This window comes from Malaclemys terrapin, chromosome 6 (assembly GCF_027887155.1).
Source record: "Malaclemys terrapin pileata isolate rMalTer1 chromosome 6, rMalTer1.hap1, whole genome shotgun sequence".
Classification (NCBI taxonomy): domain Eukaryota; kingdom Metazoa; phylum Chordata; order Testudines; family Emydidae; genus Malaclemys; species Malaclemys terrapin.
The window spans coordinates 120,815,416-120,842,827 of NC_071510.1; the positions used below are offsets into that span (position 1 = coordinate 120,815,416).

The following is a 27,412-nucleotide window of genomic DNA, read 5'->3' on the forward strand; positions in this document are numbered from 1 at the left end:
CGAGGACCCCATAGCGCAGGGACAGGTAGGTCCCGGGCACAGCACGGTTCGCTCTCCCCTCCCCCTCCCGGACAGGTGCTCGGCTGGAGTCAGGTGAGTTGGGCAGTTGTGTGCGAAGGGAGCTAAGATGGGGATACCCTGAGAAACCTGTCCTCCCCCACTCCCGAGAATGGACCGGTCCAAATCCCGCTGTCTCTACGGAGAAGGCGGGACCAACTGCATGGTAAAGGGTGAGGAGGAGAGAGCCACAGTCGCACCTCACATTCTCTGTGTGTCACCCGCCGCGGGAGAATGGACCCTCTGCGGTGAGAGGACGGTACCATTTCCATGGCGAGGAGGGGAGTCCTCACGCTGCCACTTTTCACTTGGTGCATATGGGAGAGGCTGATCCATTTCCCTCCTGCCTTTCCCTAGTATCCGGGGTGTCTGTCAGGCCGGGGAGGGGGCACTGAGGGGGGTGGGGTTTGTCAGTGCCCACCCCTCGGGGGCGGGGCACAACCACAGGGCCCCGCCCAGGAGTCCTAAAGGGGTGACCTTGTCTCCTCCCATGTGGGGAGTTTAGGTGAGGGCCTTGACTTCCCACAATGCATTGGTAAGCCCCATTGGGGGTCCCATGGTAACACACCCCATGGGAGCTGCCTCTTGGGCACAGACCCATAGCCTGTCTAGCCTGTGACAGGTCCCGTAGTGGACAGTTATGGACTCACCTGCCCATAGCATCACTTCCTTCCTCACCCCAGGTGGTGAGTGGGTGGCTCATACCCTGGAGTGGATTCATCACTCGCTCCCTGTTCCTGGGATTTATCTTCTGTAATGTAACCCTTGTCCGCACAAGTTGACCTATGTGATCAATGGTGACCCCCTGCAATCCAAGGAGAGAAAGGACATGTGGTTGGTAAAATAAATGCAGCTTAGAGCTTATTGCACCATGTGGTGTTTTAATTGCAGTACAAGATCGTTACTAGCATAATACACACTGGTATCAGAGGGTATTGTCCTTTGCAGAATCATTGCTGAAATATATGGGATAAAGTAGCTCCTGTATTGACTTGATGCAGAACAATAGGCATCAAGTAAGGGACATATTTTAAAATAAAGGGTGCGTAGTCAAACTACAGGGGTTGGCAACGTTCAGCACGCGGCTTGCCAGGGTAAGCACCCTAGTGGGCCGGGCCAGTTTATTTACCTGCTGATGCGGCAGGTTCGGCCGATCGCGGCCCACACTGGCCGCGGTTCGCTGTCCCGGGCCAATGGGGGCGGCGGGAAGCCGCGGCCAACACATCCCTCGACCCGCGCTGCTTCCCGCCGCCCCCATTGGCCCAGAACGGCGAACCGCGGCCAGTGGGGGCCACGATCGGCCGAATCTGCCGCGTCAGCAGGTAAATAAACTGGCCCGGCCCGCCAGGGTGCTTACCCTGGCGAGCCGCGTGCCGAACGTTGCCGACCCCTGTAATACTATATTGTTTTAACCATCTGCTTTATTTACGGCACTATACCACACATGGGTGTCACAGTGTACAATCCCTTGTATGATTATTACAAAATGGGGGCAGGAGAGCCCAGCTTACAGTGTATTGATACACAATGTGGGATGTTAGGTAGCAAATAATGGAGAGTGGTCAGCCCAAAATGATAGTTATGAATCACCCTAGAACTGTAGCTGACACTGTACAATATATTGAGTTCCTCATTGACAGTATGCTGCAGTGAATGGTTGCTGTATTAAAACTGAAGCTGGCCAGATAGGAATTTAGCAGAGAAATTTTTATTGATGAATGAAATGCCTCAGCATTGACCCAATGTAATGCTGAGTGGTCTACTCAACTTTGAGGCAGTTGCAGAACTGTGTTTAGTTTTACTTATTTAATATATGTTTTATTTGTTTGATGCTTATATCATTAGGCGTTTCTGTGTGTTTGACATATGAAGCTGAACAGTGCTCTGTTATATCTAAAGTAAGGTGGAAAGGGTGGTCTTTTGCACAGTGCTCTTCAAGAGCACTAAAATATCCATCAAATCCTGTGACAGGCATAGAGTTACATACTCACGCATTACATATTTTACTGATCTAAATGGGAGAACAGGGGAGAAACCATGTTTTATCCCCTAGTCTCTGACATAGCAGGTTGTCTTTAGAGAGGCAGAACATGAATAAGGTTCACAGGGTAGATACTGAAAAGGGAGAGGGAAGGATCTCTCTCTCTAACGTTCTCCAGTCTATTACATTAAGCCACTTACTGTATAAGAAAGTGAGCATTGAATCCTGGATTTCAAAGTACTATAGGATTGACTGGATTTTGAATTTTATTCTTCAATCACTCCACTTTTAGGCTACATTGAAAGGAGTTCTGTATATAACCAAGTTTCAGAGTAGCAGCCGTGTTAGTCTGTATCCGCAAAAAGAACAGGGGTACTTGTGGCACCTGAGAGACTAACAAATGTATTTGAGCATGTTAATTATGGGGAAAGCTTGCTCTTTGAGCACAGCCTGAGTAAATGGGCTGCTTACAGAGGAGTCAGCGGGGCTCAGAGGTGGGGGGTAAGGTATTCCCTCCCACCCATCAGGCCTTGGAGCGGCAGCATAGTCACCGCCTCAGCTGCTGCAGCTATTCATATGGACGCTACATGCTTGCTGTGCAGGCGTGAGGTTTGGCTGATGAATTCAGGTAAGCAGGACTGGCGGATCTGCTTTTCTGTCGCCCCTCATCCCTTAAAACCTCTTGTGTTAGGGTTGAAGGGCCTCACGGAAAACAACTCTGTGGCATTTAGGTAGTGTGAAGCCATGCTGGTTCCATTGCATTCAGGGACATCAGTGGCCTTAATGTGGGCCAGAAGATTTGACCCTTGGAGAAGGTCTTGAATTACCCCCAGATGCCCTTTTTATAAAGAAATTGCCAAAGATCCCGAACTAACTCTGCCAATATAGTCATTTGTTATCAGCTTTTTATCATAGAAGTTCAGCCTTGGCCTTCATCGTATCAGACTTATTTTTAAAATATGCTTAATCTTCCTTGATACCATCTACCAGTATGTATTAAAGAAAACTTAGGCAGATCATAAAGTCATAAAGTCATCTGTAGAATTTTCCTAGTACCTGAGACATCAGGTTCATGACTGATTTGATCTCAGTTAAAGATAAATGTTCCTTCATAGGAATTGATCAAAATGTTCTGATAAAAGATTTAAAGATACCAGTCACACCGTTCAATACTGCGCCAACTTTCTTATGTACTGTGATCAAAACAGAACAACAGAAAATACTGCTTAAAATCTAGAGATGGCAGACTGTGCCATTAGGCAATTGGGGACAACTGGCTGAGCAAAGTTGTTCAAGAAGCAGGAGACACAGTTCAAAAGGGTATCTGAACTAGGGATATATTAATGACTAGTACTAGTTTCTGCAGATGATTCTTCTGTCGCCACGTGTGACTTGCCGACAGGCCTGAAAAACAGAATCCTTGTTCCTCCACCCTTCCATGTACCCCTGGAATGCCGTTTTCTATGTTAGGCCGAGTGTTCTGCACTTGTTTGTATAGCACAGAAGTGTTCTGATGTAAGATTGTTTGACTGTTGCCTCACAAAATGAGGGTCCTGACCCTGCTGGGTGCTGAGTACACTCAGCTTTCATTGACTTCCAGATTGGCACGCTGCAAGCCTGTTTTTTGCCAGTTGTTTTGGGACCCAATCCTGTCAGTCTTCACTTGCTTTGTGTCTTGGCATGCTAGACAGACTTTGGGACTAGGAATTAGGCAATCTGGATTCTATTGTTGGCTCAGTCACTGATTCACTGTCTGACCTTAGGCAGATCCCTTAGCCTGTTTGTGCCTGTGTTTCCCCATCTGCAAAATGGGAATAATACCCCTTTTTGTAAAACATTTTGAGCTCTATAGAGTTGAAAGTGTTACATAATTGCTGAGTACTGTGTATTTTCATGTGAGTAATGCACTAAAGTCAGTGAGACTACTTAAACGAGCAAAGATTTGCAAGATGAGGCCTCCATCCAGCAATATCATACCTAAAAATCTCCTTCCCTATGGTCTTAGTTGCTTAGAAAATTTTTAGTCACTCAGATAAAAGCCCTTAAAAACAAATAGCCCCTGATTTCCATATATAGCGTCTTTGAGAAAATACCACCCCATCAATTATGTATTTTTTTTTAACACTGCTGTTTATTTCTCTATCTAAAGGGGCCCATTCAATACTATGAGTAATGTTCTGAGGAATACCAGGCTTGGCACAAATGAGACGCTTAACAGGGTTCCTCATTTTTATCGTCCATTGTCTCCTAACCAGTTTTTTGTTTCATTTATTTTTTTTCCCCTGGGGAATGAAGGATGGCAGCTCGGCGCGTGCTGAAAGCAGTCTTGGTGGATCTCAGTGGCACACTTCACGTTGAGGACTCAGCTGTGCCGGGCGCACAGGAAGCTCTTAAAAGGCAAGTTATCCCTCCCATGTTCCTCTGAAAGACAAAAATGCATGTAAGTGCTGTTTTTATACAGATACCTCATTAGCTGAATGGCTTTCCTGGAGCTTGTACCTCATACTCCTGATGTACATAAGCAAATATACACATGTGGCCCTATTCCACTCTGTTACATTGGACTGACTCCATAGTAACTTCACTGACGCCAGTGGAGTTACAGTGGTATAAATTTAGAGTAACTGGGGGAAGATTTTGGCTCAGAGGGTATTCTTTGGGGAGCCTACATTTAATTTGGCCTTTCTGCTTAGTTTTTGCTTCATTTTATTATCTCTCTTTTTTTAAAACTTCTTCTGCGAAGCAAAAAGCCCAACTTTCGAGCACATTAATTTACCATGCTTTGGAAATGTTCTATAATATAGCCCCTCTTTTCTGAGAATGTCAGAATGTTAATTAATCCTCCCAGCACTCCTGGTAGGCAGTGTCATTATCTCCAACCACTCAGATGAGTGAGATATAAATACCTGTCCTACATTAATGACCTGGAGGTAGGAATGCAACCCAGGGGTCTTGTTGACATCTGCTAACTGCTAGAGAATGCTTCCTCCTGGAAAACAGATCCTATAAAATATGGGGAGAAACCACCAAAGTTAAGCAAATGATCAAATTGATTAAGAGATGACCTCTCAAATGATGCAGAAGTAGTGACCCGAGTAGGAGGAAGATTTAAGGCCCTGATTCTGCCAGGACTTGTACATATGCTTAACTTTATGCATAACTTTGTGAATAGTCCCATTGTTTTCAGTGGGATTACTTGTAAAGTGTAAGGTTAAGCATGGGTCTTTGCAGGATCAGGGCCTATATACGTAACTGTGGTTTCCGAATTAGACACTTGTAGTGCTAAACCACTAGTTGGAGGGAAAACTCACATAGGGATCAGGAAACGCCTGAGTTTCTTTCCACTAACACTGGTGGAGACAGTTGCCTCCTAAACCTATAGAATGAAAAGGGAGTGAGAACCACCAATCCCCTGGAAATCCTGTGGCAACATGGGTCCTGGTTGGCCACTGCTCCATTCTGCACCTGTGCTCAGGGAAAACCTGTGGAAGATGATATCAGGGGGGTCAGTATTATCTTCTATGGGGAAATCCCTATAGATTGGAAGGGGGGAGATGCCATAGAGATCATCTAGGCTCCTCCCAGGTTCCGTGTATACCTCCAGATCTTCAATCCCTGAGAGGGAGAGTGTTGAAGGAGCTTGTGTGGGATAAGGAGATGGGGAGCTATTTTACCACACAGCCACTGATTCTCTCCTACTTTCTGTACTATCTCCACCTGGTTTCTACTGGGATTTGCTCAGCCAGGTACTGTACTCGCCTGGGTCAGTGTGAGAAAGGGGGAGGTGGGAGGGGAAGAAGGTGTATTGCTCCTATAAATCATATTTAGTGCAGGGCTTGGCAACCTTTCAGAAGTGGTGTGCCAAGTCTTCATTTATTCTCTCTAATTTAAGGTTTCACGTGCCAGTAATACATTTACACGTTTTTAGAAGGTCTCTTTCTATAAGTCTATAATATATAACTAAACTATTGTTGTATGTAAAGTAAATAAAGTTTTTAAAATGTTTAGGAAGCTTCATTTAAAATTAAATTAAAATACAGAGCCCCCCGGACCGGTGGCCAGGACCTGGGCTGTGTGACTGCCACTGAAAAAACGCGTGCCATAGGTTGCCTACCCCTGTTCTAGTGCATGCCCTGCCTGTACCTGGGATAGCAGCCCTGGAAAGAAGGCTAGTCATTTTCACTGCAAAGAAGAGCCAGGTTTTTTTACTTGGAGGCTTAAAGAAATATCCCCAAGTAATTGCTCTTCCTAAAAGAAGCTGTAGCAATTGGCACGTGGCTCATTCTGTGAACAAGTGAGTAGTGAGTGAAAAAGCAGGGCACAAACCCCAAATTGGTTGTGAGTTCTAAGCTTAGATTTCACCAAATCCTGAAGCACTATAACAGCCTAATCATGGAGTCACAGACAGTCCCCATGGCCATTCTGAGCTACCTTGCCACCTAGGCCTGCCTTTGTGATAGATGGTCCCTTACACCAAAAATATTTAGGTCACTTCCAGTCACAAAGGAGCAGTCACTTATCTCAGGTCAGTTATACCTCAGATCTCAACCCGAAGGCAACACGTGTAGCCAATCCTATAATAAACTAACTAAAGAAGTATTAAGAAAAATAAATGAGTTATTTATTACTCCTGGGGGAAATCTGCACCATACAATTAAAAATTCGGCACACAAGATTTTAAAATTCTGCATATTTTATTTGTCAAAGTAACATCAAAATAATTGAAACTGCTGTGATTATATTGTAATTTATTACCTGTCAGCAAGTATGTCTGTAACAATAAAGACCAAAAAAAAAAAGATTCAGGAAATGATTTTTTGACAAATAGATTCCTTACTAGGCATATTCATACAGAACTTTGAGTAATAATTCATTTAAACTACAATACAGAAATGTATTTCCTGCATCCCTCAAAAGAAGTGCAAAGGCTTAGGGGAGTCCGGCGTAACAGAGGAGCTGAGGAAGAGGGAAGTAATTGCTGGGAAGAAGACTGGGTGTGAACCTGGAGGGTTGTTGAGTGTGGGTGGGAGAAGTTGGGAGCAGGTTGTTTTAGAGGGGGGAATGTTAGGGAGTCGGGGAGCCCCCCCTCTCATGCAGACCCTGGCGGACTCTTAGCCTCTCTCATTCAGTCAGACACGTCTGCCCCTGTTCCCATGTATCCCTGGACCCCTACTCAGCCATCCTCTCCCTCCATCCCTGTGTGCCCCTGCCCTCTCACTCAGCCACCCCTGCTCCCCCATCCCTATGTGTCTCCGCACCCCTCCCCCGTCCCCATGTGTCCCTGTACCCTCTCAGCCACTCCGCTTTTACCCATCCCCATATGTCCCTACACCCTCCACTCCCATTCAGTTTCTGTCCTAGTCCCACTAGCTCTTCTGAACCCCAGTCTGTGATCCCCCCAGCAGCCCCATGTGCCCCATGCTGTCTGTTGCATGTTTCCCCCTCCCCCCCCCCCGCCATCCCATGCCTCCTCACCTTGCCCCACTTGTCTGCCAGCGTCACAGATGCAATACTCTGGCCATGTGACACGTCCTGCTTTAGTGGCTGCTCCACATAGAGAATGCTGTTGCTACTGGCACATTATTCCTTTAGCTCCAGTGGAAGAAGTTCTCTTCCTATTGAGGACTCTGACTGCTTTTGTTGGACAATGGGCCTTAAGACTGATTATTGACTCAACTGATTGAAAAACAAAAAATAAACAAGCTAAATGGTCAGGAGTTCATCAGCTGTTTACAGTTCTTCTTGGCATCTGTAATCTAAGGTGCAGCAAGGGAAGGGGATTGTCTTTTCAGAGGTTGCTTATATACCGAGAGTTCCTTTAAAATAGAAAGAAAATGAGTGAAAGGTGCATTAAAAATGTATGTTGTATGTAACAAAATTCTCTAGTCAACTCGGCTTTGCTTTCCCTGGATTAGATTACGCAATGCTCCAGTTGCCATTAGATTTGTGACCAACACAACCAAAGAGAGCAAGAGAGACCTTCTGGAGAGGCTGAAGACACTGGAATTTGACATTGCAGAAGATGAGATCTTCACATCTCTGACTGCGGCCAGAAACCTCCTGGAGCAAAAGCAGGTCCGGCCCCTGCTGCTGGTGGACGACAATGCTTTGCAAGATTTCAGAGGTAAGGTGGTGATCAGCTGAACCTGGGAGCAGCCTTGGTGAGCCTTCTATTAGTTGATGGAACTTTTACAATTGTCTGTCCCATGTAAATAGGTGAGATCCCATCCCTGTCATTTAAGATGTGAAGCTGAGATTCTCAGACATTAAAAGGCCCCTAGCACTTATCAGAGGAGTAATTAATTCCATTGTTATTTTGACCACTTGTCTATTTGGGTAATTGCATTCCGCCTACTTAAACTCATCTATAGATTATTGTATCCCATTGATTTGCTTCCTGTCCTGTAGTGTTGCTGAGCCCTTAACAGCTGTTGTGTCCCCTCCAGAGTGCCCATTTCTTCTCGATTCAGATACATGACCATCTTTGCCCAACGCTGTAAATTGACTGAATGGTACTTTCATGTGTCATTTGTGTCTGTTCACCTTGAGATGTTACCAGCCTCCACTACCAGAGGCAGACTAGCTTGATATTTTGTTTCAGAGCTGTCAAGGATTGGGAACATAGTAGGGGATGAAGGGTGGTAGTGGGAGAGGTGGTATGATAAGTCCTACATAGGATGAAGGACTGCTTGCAATGTTCCCTTGCACAAATTCAGGACCGAGATTGGACCTTTGGCCCCAGTTGCTTCCTGCTGTCTTCTGCCAAAAGGACAGGTGTGACCTCTACACTACTTACAGGCCCTGTATGATTAAAATGAAAATAAGATCACAGGCACTGATTTACAGCTTCCCCCGGGGGTGCTCCACCCCTTCCCCCAAGGCCCCACCCTTGTTCTGCCTCTTCTAGCCCCTGCTCCACCCCTCCCCTGAGGCTATGCCCATGCCCTACCTCTTCCCACCCCTTCCCCCAAGCGTGTCCCACCCTTGCTCCGCCTCTTCCCACCCCCGCTACTCCCCCTTCCCCCCAGCACCTCCCGCCTGCCACCAAAGAGCTGATTGGCGGCGGATGGGAGGCACTGGAGGGGGGGGAGAGAGAGGAGCTGATCGGTGGGGCCTGCCGAACAGGTGATTGGCAGGTGGGTTGTGGCTGCTGCAGCCCTGGAATGCTCACGGAGTCAGCACCTATGATAAGGCTGCAGGATCGTTAGTGCTCCAAGAAGTGTTCAGAGGACCCCACCTCTGGGGAATAAACTGGCTGGTTTTATGAATTACTATAGGTACCCAGCTACAGTGTTGTAATGTGTTTTTTGCTGATTTTAATTCAACTTCAGCACCATGAACTATGCTATATTCTGCATGCTTAATGGACTATTCGTGTAGGTTAGCAAAATCATCACAATCCATAAGCTACAACAATGATGAATGCTTGAGACCTGGACTGCTGTACAGTCATCAGTAGGAGTGTTTCTTTACTTGAAAGAAAGTTAGTTTTCAGAAACCTCCTGAAGTCACTCTTTTGTTCATCTAGAGCTAAACTCTGATTATCTGTGTGTCTTGGGGGTGTGTGGGAAGGGACAGCCAAAACCTTTGGATAAGCTGATAAAATGCCATTCCTCTATGCATTTCAGATTTGGAGGACAGTTAAACTAATTTGATCTGAAATTCGGATCATTGGGGTATACTCTATCTGTAAATGTCAACACGTTTTATAGAATGTGTGTACCAAAGTGTAGGGAAACTGAGGTTTTCTTGTAAGATTTTTATGGGGACCTTGTCTATACTGAGAACACTCATAGCAGTTCTCCCAGTTCTTGGTCTGACACTGGTGCAGTGCATTTTTTTACCACTGTATCTGGCCCTACTTTGAGCAAGGTTAGACAACAGAGTAGAATACTTGGATGCTAATATCTAAACTGTATTCTTAAATTTATTCATCTAAATTTGGGTTATTTCTGATTATGTACTCTATGTATCATATGACTTTTAAAAACAAACTCTGTATTTGTGGATAATCTAAGCACTATATTCAGATGTACAGACACTCTTCTCTCAACCTATGTATTACATATTTTTTTTAACATCAGCTTTAATAAAAAAAATTTAAATCTCTCAAAAAAAAAATGTCCTGCACGCATTTCTAGATGAGTGTTGGGAAGAACTGCTGAAAATTTTCAGTATAGACTCAACCAGAAAGCTACTGCAGTGGATTTGATATTATCACATATCAGTTTTGTGATTATCAAATGTAAAAACCTAAGGTATTTTACTGTCATTTATCATGAATTAATAAACATTTATTGTATTACCATTAAGTCTTTATATTGAGAAAAATTAAAATATCCAGATTCTAAATTAACCAGATTTGCAAACAATCAGAATGTTAATATCCCTTAATTTTAACTCAAAGGGTGACAAAGTTGTGGATCATTTGGTATTGTTCCCTCTCCCGCCCCCGTCCAAACACATATGCCAAAAATTTAAGTCCTAACAGGTTTATGATTTCAGTAGGTTCTTATCCTTTCATGCTAGGAGCTGGGAATTTTCTTTTTAATTTCGTCCAACATTCTATTCAGTATTCTTCAAAAAAGTCTCAATGGGCTATGGGCAGTGAAACTATAATCTATTCTTTCTGGTTTTTAAATCAGATCCCTATTGCTGGGGACAGGTGTATCCATACTCTCAACAACCCTTATCTAGGCTAGGATCTGCAGTTTGTTTCTAAATCAGTTTAGTTAAATCAGTGTCATGTCTGTGCATTGATTAGACTCAACATGGACTGCATTGGGTATTTTGGGGTCTTTTCCATATGCAGAGTCTCTCATACGTACTCTCAGTAGCATTCCTGAAACAGTTAAGTAAAATGGAGAATGTTTTAAATTTCTGTTAGTAACTACTGTTGGATTGTTCTTGGATAATTTTCCCCACATCAGATTGGTCACAGATGGATGAGTGTAATCCATTCTTTAGTTAATGGACCCAGATGATTTCAGAGAGTGTCTTATATCTACAGGGTGTCTCTGAGTGCTACATTCTGTATTTGGCTCTCTGGGTTAGCTGAGAGATGTGCAGTATGAGACACAGGACAGTAATCTGTTTGACTTCAGGCCTGTTGAGGCACAGAAGTGCAAGTTATTCCAGCAAGGGTGGCAGTGCAAAAACACCAGCATGTGCATGATGCTGCTGCCTGCCTCACCCTTGTGCTCCTGTCCCAACACTGGCTCCAACTCTGCTACCACTGCTGGTTCTATGACTTGATCCTGTTCTGCAAAGGTATTAGTGGGCCACGTCCTAGCTACGTTAGAGATGACATCACCATCTGAGAACTGCCAAAAAAGTTGTGCTCCTCTAGAACAGTGCAGGATAAAGCATGTGAGAACTGGAGATAAGGTATTCTCAAGGGCACCTGGCTGTGTAACGAACTTGTAGAAGAGACTAATCCAAAGTGTGATGGCCTTAAGGTCCTGCTGCAAGGCCTTCCTCTCTGGATAGAGCTTTTCCATCATAACCAGAACAACATTTACAACCATGCCTGCCAAAAAGAAATCTCACCCCAAGCAGAACTTTTCATAACCAGAGGAGAGCAAAACACTCGCTGAAATTCACTATCCCAGTCTAATTAACATGCAAAGCACCTGGAAACTAACCGTGTAAATTAAGCATTCAGAGATTTCTATTTCAGAAGATGGTGATAAAAGTGAAGAATTTGTATACTCTGTCCCTACACTAGCTAAATCTTTCAATATATGTGGTTGGGTGGATCTGTCATCACAATTACTGGATCTGGAGTTGCATGCGTTGTGGAGAACAGCAGATTCCTGACACATCAACCCCTTTATCTGTTGTCAGTGCTGAAAGACATAAATTAATCCCTTTTATGTGCATGTACTTATGGATCTGAGGACAGAACTAAAAGTGTTTTATCAGGAAATGCTGACTTCTGTTGTCCAATGTCTAACTGTACTCACAGTCTACTTTTAAAATGAAAGGGCGTCAGTGTGTTAAACCAAAGAAGATAACACTTCTTCTGAAAACCAAAAATTAATACTTGCCTCCATGTTCGACAGGAAAGTGTTAACCCCAAGTGTTATCAACTAATGAATCCAATCTTATCTGCCTCTGGGATCTTGAGACCCTCTTCCATCAGTTGCTATTGATCTGATTGCCTACTTTCCTCCTCACAGTGGTCCTTGTGGATTGTAATCAGCAAGGATCATGGAAGTTAGAACTGCTCCATGTTTCAGAGGGTTATAATTTCCTGTTCAGATTTCCTAGTTTGTGCATTTGTGCAGGAAGAGAGAAGCCATTCATTTTTTGACTCCTCTTCTTCTACAGGGCACTGGGAACAGTGCAGTCCTTTTACCTTTTATTCATAGTGGTCACCATTAAAATGTCCGCATGTGTCCCTACAGGTTCTACAAAGGACTGCTTCCTGAGATGCTGTAGTTTTCCCTTATACTTAGAATGGTAACTGGTCAATGTTGACGCTTTATTTAATGGCTTCTGCCATATTTAGATTGTGTGGGCCAGATGATCCGTCCTCCCTCAGCTTCTAGAAGTCCTGGCACAGTGGAACTACTGCTGTGCTGCTGGGTGAAGGGATAAGCTGAGAAGTAGCTGCATGCTAGGACTGTATTCCCTGCAGGCATGCTGTGATAAATCTCTCTGGAGCAGCTTGGAGGGAAGGAAGTTGGGGTTGCACTGGAGACAGTCACCATATGGATCCAGAAGTTTCTGATTCCCCTATTTAGGGAGCCTCTGTGGATCTTGTCTGCTAATAGAGCCCTGGGCTGTAGAAGTGGCATGTCTGAGCAGCCTCTCCACAAGCTATGCGGGTTGTAGGGAATGATTCCATTTCCCCCTGCCAATTCTTCTTAGCTGCCCTGCACGAAGCCCTTCTGCTCTAACTTTGTATCAGAGGTCCAGGGAGGCATTTAGTCACATGGAAGGCTGAACGTATATTGTTAGGTATAAACTAATTCGCTCACTGGTCATAAGACAAAAATTGTTGTTTACAAATGTTTTTTAGAATAAGTAAATCTGAGGGATTGTGTTTTGATTTTCATTTTCCAGGGATACCTACAAATGATCCCAATGCCGTGGTGGTAGGACTAGCTCCTGAGCACTTTAACTATCAGATGATGAATAAAGCATTTCGGTAAGTCGTGAGAAGATAAGAGCTACCTTACTGGCTCAGACCCTGGTCCATCTTGCCCAGTATCCTGTCTCCGACAGTGGCCTGTACCAGAGCGTCAGGAGGAGTGTACAGAACGGGGCAGTTATGGAGTGATCCACCCCTGTCTTCCACTCCCGTCTTCAGATAACCAGAGGTTTAAAGTATTATGTATTATTTGTATTGTCATAGCACACAAGACCCCAGTCAGGATCTGATTAGTGCTTGGGTCTGTACAAACATATAAGAGACACTGTCCCTGCCCTGAAGAGGTTACAATCTAATTTACAACTAGACACAACCAGTGTGAGAATAGACAGGAGGGGGAATGAGAGGTAACAGTAGCAAGAACACTTGGTTACTTAGGTGAGGCTCCAAGTGTCTGTTTCCGATGCCATAGGTGTAATGCTGGATCTGGAGGCTTCACTGCATATTTATCTTAAGGTGGTTTAACATGAAATTAAATGGGTTCCACAACCTGTCATTAAACTGTAGAACTATTGCCGTGGGATGTTGTAGCGGACAAGAAGTGAGCAAGATTCCAAAAGGGATTGGACATTTGTTACAAGAATGTCCAGAATTAATACACTTTGGAATCTCAAGATTCAGGATTTAAAACAACCTCTAATTGTTAGGGATTGGGAGACCTAATGTGGGGGGCAGATTCTCTCTCTTCCTCCCGCCCCCCACCCCCCCAGCCCTCTTGCATCTGCCTAATGTGGGATTTCTTGCATCTGCCTCTGAAATATCTGCTGCTAGCCACAGTTGAAGACAGAATACTGGAAAAGCTGGGTCCTTGTGTCTGATCCAGTCTGGTTGTTCTTGTGCTCCATTGAGAAACAGTATTTAGTCTATTTTGTCTCTAGATTGCTGAAATGATAACATGGTTAAAACAAGTGACTGCATTTGTGCCTGTTTTTCAGTGGCTTGTGCAGTGCCATTTTACCTACCCTTGTGCAATGTATGCAGCCACACACCGCTCTTCTACTAGTTTTGAGGCTTAGGATCTGTTTAACTTGGACTTATTGTTGGTCCGATGAGATAAAGTGGGTTTTATCCCACGAAAGCTTACGTTCAAATAAATTTGTTAGTCTCTAAGGTGCCACAAGTACTCCTGTTCTTTTTGCTGATACAGACTAACACGGCTGCTACTCTGAAACCTGTGTAAATAATGGTTTCATTCTCTCTCTTTTGGCTTGATACTGCCACCCATCAGCATAGTATCTGAGTGCCTTCTCTTAATGAGAGAGTTTGGGATTCACAGTGCTTATACCAACATACTGAGGACCACATAACCCAGGAGGTGAGATGCAAGGTAGGTGGGGCTAGATATTGCATTCTCTATACACCAAAACTTGTGTATTGAACTTGTAAATACTTTTTTTTTTTAATACATGTGGTTCTGAAGTACCATCTAGAAGAATCCTATAGGGCAGTGTTCTCAAACATATTTGATCACGCCCCCCCTTCTTTGCGTCTGTAGTAGTTTGTCCCGCTCTCCCACCACACAAGTACATATACCAGTAAAAAAAAAAATCAACATGCAACTCTCCCTGAATATTAAAAACAGTAAGGCATTGATTCAAACAGAGCCATTTAAATATATAGTAATGTAGATTTTAAGTGAGATACTGCTTACTTGCATCACACTGTTGTTACTAGTCTAATGGGATTCACCTGTTTTTTGGAGCAGAGCAATTCCATCATTTGAGTAGCCTTTGTTTGCTGTTGCACAAATGAGCCAATGATCCATTGTAAAAAGAGCAAAAGCAAAACTGTGATTGTGGTTGAAACGTGCACACCGCATCATAGCAAACGGATTAACGTGCAGACAGCACCAACTTTGCATAATGTTATGCAAACTTAACAGAAATCCGTCAAAATGCGCAGTGCCATCTAGAGTCAAATGCATAGCACTATCTGATGACCTGATATGTCTGGAGGAATCAGCTTTGCTAGTTATTTGTTACTGTGGGTAAAATGTGTGCAGTAAGATTTTTTTTTTTTTTCCCTAAAGTTTCTCACATTTTCCCCCCACTCCCCAGAATACATTCTGGGGCGTGCCCCCACAGTTTGAGAACCTCTGCTATAGAGTGATATTCTTCCACCTAACTATTGAATGTAAGTATCTTTGTGCTTCTGCAATATTAAATACTTCCATATCCCAATTGTGTGCTCCCACTGTGTGCAGATCTGGCTGTAGCAGAGGTTTGCAGATCCATGTCTGAAACACACGGTCAGGTGAATACATCTGAAAAGCTAATTGTACATATTGTTAAGGGTGTCTCATTCTCCATGTGCTTCCTAATAATGACTATGTCTACCCATGTGCCAGCGGCTAGAACTCCAAAATAAATAGGTAGATATGGATTTATGCAGTTTAAACATGGGTTAAAACTGTGGATCTTCAATTGAGTTTCTGCCCCAAACAAGCTTCATGTCAGATTTCGGTGATGCATATCTGAGGAAGTAGCAGGCAATTTTTACCCATGTTGAGCAGACCAGTGATGGGTGCTTTATTCTTGTTGAATCTGTTTTGGATTAAATTGATTCAGTGTAAGTGTTTTTTGTTTTTTTTTCTTGTACTAATGAAATGGAATGAAATGTTATCGTTTTTATAATACTGCAGGTGCCTGTGGCGCTTTGCAAACACATATGAAGAGAGAGACTTGCTCAAAGAAGCATATTTTCTAACCTAGACCAGGATGGATTGATTTAAATCGCCAATTTTAATCATGATTTAAATCAGCAAGCAGAAAACCTTGATTTAAATCATCGATTTGAATTGTGTTTTTCATTTGTACTTTTTAGTTATTTTCCTAAAGAAAGGTTTGTTTTTCACTGATAGGTAACCATTAAAACCTTTTACACTGAATTTGGGGCTTTTTTTTTTTTTGCTCACCAGGAGGATACACATTTTTAAGCAATTACATAGCTTAATGTAAATTTATTCAGATTCTTAATTTTTATATTTTTATTATGTTAGAAAATGGTGAATGGTGCATTTCTTATTTACTAGATTACTTTTTTTTTTTTTTTTTACTTGTGACTTGTGTCAAGCTCTGTGTGGAAACTCACATTCAATTTAAAATGCACAAAAACAGCATTTACATTTTATTAAATAAAGCCACTTCAGATATGCTGGATACATAAACTTTTTGATAAACATTTTTTCTTAGCAAAATATGTTTTGCATTTAAAACAAACTGATTTATTAAAGCAAGGAAGAATGATTTGTCATTAGTGAATTGATTTGTTTCTGGTCACCATGTCCTTCCAGATTTAAAATTAGTAGATCTCCTCTCAAACCTAGTTTTTATTCATAGACTGGAAAAGGAAAACAAGTTTTAGTTGTTTTTTCCCTTACTTTGAATGATCTAGTCATTGAACCAAACTAGTTGAATAAACTGAAATGAGGAAAATATTGGAACTGCTGGCAAAAGTTGATTTAGCACTTCAACAGACTGGTTCTAGGTGCCTAGCCAGTGACCCAAACTACTGAACTAGTAGAATTTACTTTAAAACTTGGCAGCAAACGTACTGCTTCTATTATATTTTGTATTTAATTTAAATGATTTTAATTGATTATAATAAGTTTACAACTTAACAGGTCAACAATTTTAAATTTAATTTCAAATAATCTGTATTCAATTTTAAATTGTATTTAAATAAAAAATCCAATTTTAAATTTAAAAAAGCATTTATATTTATTCACCCTGATCTAGACAGATCCAGTTCTTTGGGTTGAGTTACAGCAGAGTGCCAGACGGAGATTAGCGTTGAAAGAATGTGAAGGGTCAATAGGCGGTTGCTCTGCGCACTGGATTTTTCTGGAAGGCTTCTATGCAAGATAAGTGGGACTAAAAGGAGAAAAAGTCCTCCTTTCCCAGTCCAAGGAAACTGTCAAAGGGCCCCTATTGATTCCTGAGCTGTACTACTTCGTGGTTGTGTTTTCCACTGTACTGGTTACATTTCTACCCATTGTGATAAAGACTTAGAATTGGCTGTGGTATATGAAGAATTTGCTGCCCAGTCAAATGGGAAGCACTCAACGATCATTACCTCAGCTTTTATAGATACAATCTAGAGGGCTTTTATTGCAGTGAAACTAAAACTGGTGAGAGGATTGTAACAGCTGAGCACTGCTTGGTAGTACCAGGACCCTTCCTTCAGCTAAGCAATTAAGCAGACTTTCCCGTGTTACTGATTATGCTTTCAGTGTTTATGGAGCTGCTGTATCCATTGTAGAGAAGAACTATAATACAGGTGATGGCAAAATGTAAACAAAGAACCTGATTGTGAGAGGGGTGGAGGTCCCTTAACTCCTAGGACATTCACAGTCACACCCAGTATTAGTTTAAGGAAACCCTCTTAACTGCTAATGCCCCAAATTACAAACATTCATGTTTAATTTATTATTATTTTGTGTTGCACTGATTCCTAGAGCTCCCCATTGGGGCCCGTTGTGGTAGGCATCATACACACACATAAAACAGACAGATGGTCCCTGCTCCAGGGAGCTTACACGTACAAGACAACAGGTGGCTACAAAAAGCATGTGGTGGAGCACAGGGTAACAGTGAGATTATGATGATTGTTGTAGTAAACAGTATTCAAAATACTATTCCATTCATGTTTGTCTGGATCTTTCCAGACGATGCTGTGCTAGTGGCAGCTTTCTTCTAGGCTTCTTAGCACGCCGGTTGTTTTGGCAGGAAGAATGAAAAACTCATTTCATTCTTGCTCGCAGAAACCCCAGGTAGAGTTTTAAATTTTATACTGACCTCTACAGCATGCATTGCTGGAGAATCGGAATAATAATAATGGGGCTAAAGAAATGTGAGAACAGTCTAAATTTGTGGGGGGAAGAAATAGCTCCTACTCTCTCAAAACATTTCTAGATCCACTTTCTGAAGCCCCCAGCAGCTGTGGACAGCTGAGAGCTTCAGTGGAAGGATTTCCACTCATTAGTCTCCCATTATTGTAATCAGAGGTGTTACGTATGTGTTGATCGGACATTTCGACTAATCCTCCAGTCTGAATTTTCTCTCCCTATAACAAGGAGACTGTACAACTTTGTTCCTAAAATGTAACTTCTGATAGCACCAGCCATACCAAGAATCAACAGCTACTTGAGTGTTCACTGGTGTGTGTATGTGTAGGCCTGTGGAAGTGCTGATCTTCCCTTGTAACTAGTGCTTACCTTTGTTTTAACATGCTTTCGTTTTCTTAATTCCATTTTGGATGCTTTCTGCCTGGAGTTCATCCTAGCCCCCATCAAAACTTGGGCATGCTGGAATTGGAATGTGGGAGTTGAACTGTGCAGACATTGTGTGTAGTTGGAAGATGGAACAGGCAGTACCAAGATTTGCTCTGCTGAGTAATCTGTATTGCAGAATTCCTATGCAGAGTAATTTTGGAAGCACTGAAATATTAATCCACCCAGCAAAGGCCTTGGAAGATTAGCAGGAAATTAAATGTGTGCATCCATCAAAATCACCAGCACTATCTACAGTTAATATCTAATAAAATATTTACAAGGCTAAATCAAATGAGTTCGTACTTCAGCCATAGACAAGGGAAAGTGACTTTGAGGTTCTGTTAGATAAAGGAATTAATTCCATCACTGAGTGAATAGAAATATATACCTATCTTTTGAAAAAATCTTCTCTGGCTCTTGCAGTCCTTTTAAGACATTGGCTTCATTAGGTTTTTTTTATTAGCTGGTTCTGATGACTGGAAGGAGGAGGGAAGTAACTTTATTTATGTAACTCGCTCAGTAAAACACTAGTTTAATTCTAAACCCTGCTACAGTTTGGGGCTTGATCCTGTTTCTATTAAAGCTAGTGGGAGTTTTTGGCATTTACATCACTGGAAGCAGGATCAGGCCCATAGTAGCACATATCTGTGAATCCAAGGCAAAACATGTTTTTTTTTCCTCTTCCCTTGGCTCTCTAGGTTGATCCTGGATGGTGCCCCTCTTATAGCTATACACAAAGCTAGATATTACAAGAGGAAAGATGGCTTAGCTCTGGGCCCTGGACCTTTTGTAACTGGACTGGAATATGCTACAGACACCAAAGCAACAGTGGTGGGGAAACCAGAGACAACCTTCTTTCTAGAAGCCTTATCGGGGACTGGCTGCAAGCCGGAGGAGACGGTTATGATTGGCGATGTAAGTGTAACGGCTGAGTAAGAGTATTATCATCTACCTCCCTAGGTGGCCCCCATGTCCATGGTATCTGAGCACTTTGAAGAGTATATCCTTCCAGCATCCTTGTGAGATAGGGAAATGTTGGAATCATAGAAATGTAGGGCTGGAAAGGACCTCAAACAGTCATCAAATTCATCACCCTGTGCTGAGGCAGGACCAACTAAACCTAGACCATCCCTGACAGGTGTTTGCCCAACATGTTCTTAAAAATCTCCAGTGATGCAGATTCCACAAACTCCCGTAAACCTCGTCCAGAGCTTAACTTAAAAGTTTTTCCTAATATCTAACCTAAATCTCCCTTGCTGCCCATTATTTCTTGTCCTATCTTCAGTGGACATGGAGAACAATTGATCACCATCCTCTTTATAACAACACTTAACATATCTGAAGACCTATTAGATCCCCCCCTTGTCAACCCCATTTTAGAGATGGGGGAACTTAGACATAGAAACACTTGGGGCCTAATCCAAAACCCATTTAGTCAATCCCATAACCTCACTGATCTTGCCCAAGCTCACACAAGTCTGTAGCCAGGAATAGAAATCACCCCTCCTGAGTTCCAGCTCAATGCCTTAACTATAGGACCATTTTCCCCCTGTACAGCTATGCCACAGATTGCCAGCTCCAAATAAGCATTTCCATGATCCTGCACCTATCTCATAACTAATTTAAAAAAAAATTAAAATATTTACCCCAAACAAGGAAAACAGTAGCTCTTTAAAGGGACACTGCCAACTTACTTGCTTATTGTGAGGGAACAAGTTTCCTCAGCTCTGTTACTAAGATCACGTAATTACACTAACAAATTTTTAAACTCCAAAAGCTTGTTCTTACAAAATATACCCTTGGGCCAGATTGGAGTGGAGTCCCTTTAAAGACCATGATTCTTGAATGTTTGGCTCCTGAATACTCTACTGAAGGTGAGGTTGAAATATTCCACATTTAAAAAAGTAATTACCTTAAGATTGTTAGAGCTGTAGTAACCAAACATTGCATATTGTCAGGAGAAAACTGGGGCCTGATCCTGAAAATCACTGCCCATGGGAACTCTACCTCCAGCCCAGGATGCCATTGAATTCAGCAGGTCTCATTGCAGGAATAAGGGTCTGTGAATAATGGATCCTTCTGCAGGATCAGACCTTTACATTGTAACAGATGTTAATTCAGAGTACTTGATTCATGTTTCAGAATGGCTTTCATCTTGCATTATATTATAGGCAAGGCTGGTAGCACCACCTTTTAAGGTTGTCCAACACTTCCCATTAAAAGACCCTGTTTTCAATTCCTTAGAACTTTGCCAAGATTGGGCTGGAATTTTCCATGCTGGGTGTTGCCTCAGGCTGATTTTTGGGGAGGAAATTTCAGCTAAAACGGTTCAGCTGTTTCTGAGAATGACAAGGGAAAAATACATTGTTTTCCCCCAAGTTAAAAATTCTGGTGACATTTTCTTTGAACTGTGCTAGCACCCCATCCTTTGGAGCAGGAACTTGAAATTTGGCAGATGGGTGGCCTCTGAGTCGAGTATGTGCCTTTTGCTGGGTCTGTAAACATCTGCCCAAATTTGGGGGACAGTTATAATTAAGATTCTGTCCGCACTGAGGATGCTCAAGCCTTTCACAGCTGCTAGCGCTGACCAGATTTTTCATGTGCCATCCCCGCAGCGCGACTGAAGCCAGGGCTTCCCTGTAATGGCTGCTCCAGCTACTCCGGGCCTGGGTGGGCTAAGGCAGCAGAACTGAGAGTAGTGAGCCTGTTTCTCCTTTGCTTTCAATGATTTGCTGATGGCGCCAAGGCTGCATGGAGGAGGAAGCCATGTGATTTGAATATAGAGGGGACTAAAGCCAGACCACAAGGCAGGGAAAGAAGTGGGTTAGTACAAGGAGTCAGATGAGATGCAGGTGTGGGGAGAAACTGGGACTGACTGGGTAAAGAAACTAGGAATGGAACTGGGACAAGAAGCCTGAGTGCAGAGTGGGAGAAGGAAGCAGGCATGGGAAAGTGGCAGGACTTAGCCAAGGACAGACTGGAATGGACAGAGAAGAAGGGGTCAAGGCTGGGAGAAACTGGCAGAAGGATCTCTGCCCACTGGAGCACACTCCCTTCCAGAGCCTGAACGGAACCCCAGTTTTTTCAGTTTTTTTTTTTTAAACCTAAGTACATTAAAAGAACAGTATTAACGTTGCAAAGTCAAGCACTCAGGCAGCCTGAATTCTGTTATTTCCTGAGTTTTGAGTGCACCTGAAGATGCAGATGGCACACAGGCATTTAGTGGGACTTCCAAAAGTGCCTAACTCCCACTGATCTTGGTGTTTCTGAAAACCCCACTAGGCAACGCTCTGCATCTTTAGGCACATAAGTACTTTTAAAAGCTGGTCCTTAATGTTTAGAGTATTTAAACCATATTAGTTTTAGCTTAAATCTTGCAGTTCTGTCTCAAGCAAATCTCCCACATGGGCAAAATTCTCACTGAAGTTACTTAAGTGCTAATTTCAGGATATGGCCTATTATTGTTTTGATTAGACTGGGTCGTCACGTGGTGGTGAACACCACAGAATGCCCATAAACAAATTGTTTCTGTAACTCTAGATTAATCTTGTTTCCTCTTCTGTCTGCCAGGATTGCAGGGATGATGTGGGTGGAGCCCAGAATGCTGGCATGCTAGGTATTTTAGTGAAGACTGGTAAGTACTGCATGGATTTTGATATCTTGTGATATATTTTTTCACTGCAATAGAGCCATATTGGAACAACTCCAGCACGTATCTGAACAAATGCAAAACTGGGTCTGGGTTTTGGTCAAACTGTCCCTGGTGGGGGATCTCAACTGAGTCTTAAGGCACAAAATGAGCTCAAACTAGCTACAGGAATAAAGAGAAACAAGAAGACTTTTTATCAATACATTAGAAGCAAGAGGAAGACCAAAGACAGAGTAGGCCCACTGCTTAGTGAAGAGGGAGAAACGGTAACAGGAAACTTGGAAATGGCAGAGATGCTTAATGACTTCTTTGTTTCAGTCTTCACCGAGAAGTCTGAAGGAATGCCTAACATAGTGAATGCTAATGGGAAGGGGGTAGGTTTAGCAGATAATAAAAAAAGAACAAGTTAAAAATCACTTAGAAAAGTTAGATGCCTGCAAGTCACCAGGGCCTGATGAAATGCATCCTAGAATACTCAAGGAGCTAATAAAGGAGGTATCTGAGCCTCTAGCTATTATCTTTGGAAAATCATGGGAGACGGGAGAGATTCCAGAAGACTGGAAAAGGGCAAATATAGTGCCCATCTATAAAAAGGGAAATAAAAACAACCCGGTAAATTACAGACCAGTTAGTTTAACTTCTGTGCCGGGGAAGATAATGGAGCAAGTAATTAAGGAAATCATCTGCAAACACTTGGAAGGTGGTAAGGTGATAGGGAACAGCCAGCATGGATTTGTAAAGAACAAATCATGTCAAACCAATCTGATAGCTTTCTTCGATAGGATAACGAGTCTTGTGGATAAGGGAGAAGCTGTGGATGTGGTATACCTAGACTTTAGTAAGGCATTTGATACGGTCTCGCATGATATTCTTATCGATAAACTAGGCAAATACAATTTAGATGGGGCTACTATAAGGTGGGTGCATAACTGGCTGGATAACCATATTCAGAGTTGTTATTAATGGTTCCCAATCCTGCTGGAAAGGCATAATGAGTGGAGTTCCGCAGGGGTCTGTTTTGGGACCGGCTCTGTTCAATATCTTCATCAATGACTTAGATATTGGCATAGAAAGTACGCTTATTAAGTTTGCGGATGATACCAAACTGGGAGGGATTGCAACTACTTTGGAGGACAGGGTCATAATTCAAAATGATCTGGACAAATTGGAGAAATGGTCTGAGTTAAACAGGATGAAGTTTAACAAAGACAAATGCAAAGTGCTCCACTTAGGAAGAAAAAATCAGTTTCACACATACAGAATGGGAAGAGACTGTCTAGGAAGGAGTACGGCAGAAAGGGATCTAGGGGTTATAGTGGACCACAAGCTAAATATGAGTCAACAGTGTGATGCTGTTGCAAAAAAAGCAAACATGATTCTGGGATGTATTAACAGGTGTGTTGTGAGCAAGACACGAGAAGTCATTCTTCCGCTCTACTCTGCTCTGGTTAGGCCTCTGGAGTATTGTGTCCAGTTCTGGGCACCGCATTTCAAGAAAGATGTGGAGAAATTGGAAAGGGTCCAGAGAAGAGCAACAAGAATGATTAAAGGTCTTGAGAGCATGACCTCTGAAGGAATTGGGTTTGTTTAGTTTGGAAAAGAGAAGACTGAGAGGGGACATGATAGCAGTTTTCAGGTATCTAAAAGGGTGTCATAAGGAGGAGGGAGAAAACTTGTTCACCTTAGCCTCGAAGGATAGAACAAGAAGCAATGGGCTTAAACTGCAGTAAGGGAGGTCTAGGTTGGACATTAGGAAAAAGTTCCTAACTGTCAGGGTGGTTAAACACTGGAATAAATTGCCTAGGGAGGTTGTGGAATCTCCATCTCTGGAGATATTTAAGAGTAGGTTAGATAAATGTCTATCAGGGATGGTCTAGACAGTATTTGGTCCTGCCATACGGGCAGGGGACTGGACTCAATGACCTCTCGAGGTCCCTTCCAGTCCTAGAATCTATGAATTAAATGAATCTCAGCCTACCTCTGTGAAGACCATCGGTGATGCATTAGGTCAAGAAGAATGCCAAGTGAGGACCCCTTTTACAGTGCCTTGTTGTTTGTGAAGTACAAGTGATTGGAGCATTGGACAAAATCTCTCTGTAGCGGGGTAGTCCCCCGCTCCTGCCCTGAAGGGCTTAAAACAGCCAGGGAGGAGGGCTGCGGCTCTAAAAGCTGGGCTGATTAGGGAAGCGGCCGCAGCTGGGCCATGCCCCACTCAGGCCACAGCTGGCCTGTATAAAAAGGCTGGGAGCCAGAGGGTCCCTCTCTCCGCCTTCAGAGGGAGAAGGGCCTGGCTGTAGCAAGCTTGAGACAGAGTACCTGAGTGGAGCAGGGCTGGGGAAAGGCTGAGGAGCTGGGGAGTTCCAGCCTGGAAAGCCCCAGGCTGTGGCCTAGTAGAAGGCAAAAGGGTACTGGGGGTTGCAGAGGGCAGCCCAGGGCTAGGCCAAGGCAGCAGGTCCAAACCCTCCTTGCCTGTGATGAGTGGCCTATGCTGCAGTCTGCCCCAGGGAGCGGGGGCTAGTTAGTGACTGGCAGTGGCCTTATTCTGAAGTGAGGTAGGGATAGTGGGTGGGGGTTCCCTGGGGAGGGGAGGCCCTAGTACTGAGGGGTACTGCCAGGGGGCAGCACCCCAGATACAAGGGCACCGGGGTCCGGGAGGGACACGGGGGCCAGAGGACAGGTGGATCACTGGCCTGCAGAGGGTACTCCAGGATGCTGGAAGAGCTAATTCCCAGGAGTCACCAGCAGGAGGTGCTGCAGGGGTGAGTCCGCTCCTCTACACTCTCCTAGCTCCAGGGAAGACTTCAGGTTGGCAGGGCAGCTAAAGCAGCTTTTAAAAAAGCACCTTTTTTGTTCTTTTATTTCAGGTAAATATCGAGCAGCAGATGAAGACAAAATTAATCCTGCTCCTTACCTCATCTGTGAGAGCTTCCCACAAGCAGTAGACCATATCCTACACCATCTGCTATGAGAGAAGCATTTAGTTTGGAGAAACTTGGCTGTTTTGACATTGTTGTCTCCCTTCCGCCTCACAAAATAAAACTCAGAGCACAGTGTGTGCATCACACCTGCAATCAGGCAATGAACATGTCTCACTGCAGAGCACTGAAAGGAAATGATATGGATGTGCAACCCCGTGGCAAATCATCGGTAAACTCTCTTACTTCCCTCAAGATGGAACACAGAGAGTGGAAAAGTAGGTCTCCCAAGTGTTCATCAGGTCAGATGGCAGGTGGAGAGAAACCAACCACCAGATGAAACAATTTGTTTTCTTGTATCTTGTAGGGAAAGGAGAGAAATTCACATAGTCTTTGTCTTTGACTGTTCAGGAAGTAACTATTTAAGAAGCCCATCTGAAATGTGCCAAGTTAGTTAAACTATAAAACCTACGAGAAATGTGCCAAGATAATAAACCTCAACAAAGCATAATAGCCATTTTTAGTCTAAATGATGATAGCTTTGTTGGTTCTTGTATGTTTGTTTTAGTTACCATGTGGCTTCTCTCTGCTGTAATCTGACTAATTTAAATGTAGAGATGGTACCCATTAGGAATATCTTACAATTTACGATATTACCATTACGAATACCAGTCACTGCTGATTTCTCTCCCTCTATTCAAACAGGTAACAATTGTTTTTTCAAGTTTTATGTAAAATTCAAACAATCAGTATTTTACAGATGTTTTAATTAGATGCTGTTATTAACAGGAATGGTGCAGAAACAAAAATCTGGTCCTTAATGGCTTTATAGGCCATGCATTTTTGAAGTTAGACTTCAGCAGGGTCCTATTAACTCTATATTTGCAAGATTTCATTTTTTTTTTCTCTTTCTAATGCTATGAGAAAAAACCTTCAAAACCCATGGGACTGATTCAAGCTTTTAAGCAGTTGGTTAATACAGCTGTAAAATGAAATCTCATCCTGCATGTGTTAAATCCACCAAAATGAACTAACTTTGTAATGATGGTCAATAGCTTTCCTGGGCCGTTTGCAAGTGTAATAATCAAAGTCCTTTCCAGTTGTTTTACAGTGCTCCTGCGTGTTAAGTTATTAGACTGTAATTGTACATCATTGTAGTACTCCTTATTGAAAATATAGTTTTGAGTTAATAAGCCACACTGCTTCTTGGTAAGAAAAAATATAATGAATATGTAGCAGGCGCTATCTAAAGGAAAGAAGGTTGATCTATAATCTTTCTGGGTGGTTTACATCTCACATGGAGCGAATTTCTGCAAATGACAGAAAGGGAAGCATGAATGTATGTGTGGGCTGTGCAAGCTGCGTATTGGGCATGCAAGAAATAATGGAAGCTCTTTGGCTGTGAGGCTGTCTGTTTGATGTGTGTTTGGCAAGGCCCAGCCCAATGGGATCCTGGTCCATGAGTGGGCTCCTAGGTGCTACTGCTATACAAGTATCAGAGGGGTAGCTGGGTTAGTCTGGATCTGTAAAAAGCAACAGAGTGTCCTAGGGCACCTTTAAGACTAACAGATTTATTGGAGCATAAGCTTTCGTGGGTGAATGCCCACTTCATCTGATGCATGTCACATACATCTGACGAAGTGGGTATACACCCACAAAAGTTCATGCTCCAATACATCTTAGTCTGAAAGGTGCCCCGGGACTCTCTGCTTTTTACTGCTATACAAATAAGCAACAATAAGTGAATGTCCAGTGCTTTAAAAAAAAAAAAAACAGTGCACAATCTTTCTCCATCCCTCCCCAGCAGGACTTAAAGTTACTCTTGCAAATGTGGTTGAGTTTAGTGACTCCAACCTAACTTCCCACATCCTCTTCCCAGCATCCTGTGAAAGTCAAAGGCTATGTAAGATAATGGAGCCCTTCCTTAGGCCACTTAAAGGATCTGTCTCCCTTACCCAACTAACTAATACACACAGTGCTAAGTAAATTCACTCAGCCAACCAATCCCTGTATAGCATCTATGACAAATATAAGCCAGCAGAAGGCTCAGGGATGTTATGTACCATGTAAGTGTGACACAAATGTAGAGCTGGTGTGAGGAGAGACAAGAGTGAGCAGAAGGAAAGAAAATGCTGTGCTTGGGAGATTTTCTAAGAGTGTTTTGAAAATGTAATTGAGGCAGGAGTAAGGAGGGGTTGTTCATCTGAGAGGGAAGTAGGTGTGGGTACTTTGTAGCAGATCATGGGACATTTATACATATGGGCAACTACACCTGAGACCCAAAAAGAGGACATCTGGAAAAGATTAAAAGGGAAGGGGCATCTACTGCTAGTAAAGCAGTGAGGATTAGAGGAGGTATATAAAAGGACTGAGACCTTTA

General features: G+C 43.1%; 1 protein-coding gene across 3 annotated transcripts; it reads left to right on the plus strand.

The window, feature by feature from the left end:
- On the plus strand, positions 1-26,229 carry HDHD2 (haloacid dehalogenase like hydrolase domain containing 2). Of its 3 annotated transcripts, none has more exons than XM_054031796.1 (7): positions 1-25; positions 4,334-4,435; positions 7,954-8,162; positions 13,109-13,193; positions 19,167-19,383; positions 22,039-22,102; positions 24,982-26,229. In XM_054031796.1, the coding sequence occupies exons 2-7, from the start codon at positions 4,335-4,337 to the stop codon at positions 25,083-25,085; spliced, it is 780 nt and encodes a 259-aa protein (XP_053887771.1). In that variant the 5' UTR covers positions 1-25; position 4,334; the 3' UTR covers positions 25,086-26,229. The 3 variants fall into 3 exon arrangements, with proteins under 3 accessions (XP_053887771.1, XP_053887770.1, XP_053887769.1); XM_054031795.1 differs by having other exon boundaries at positions 21-93; XM_054031794.1 differs by lacking the exon at positions 1-25 and adding an exon at positions 246-305.
- Positions 26,230-27,412: the final 1,183 nt, after the last annotated feature.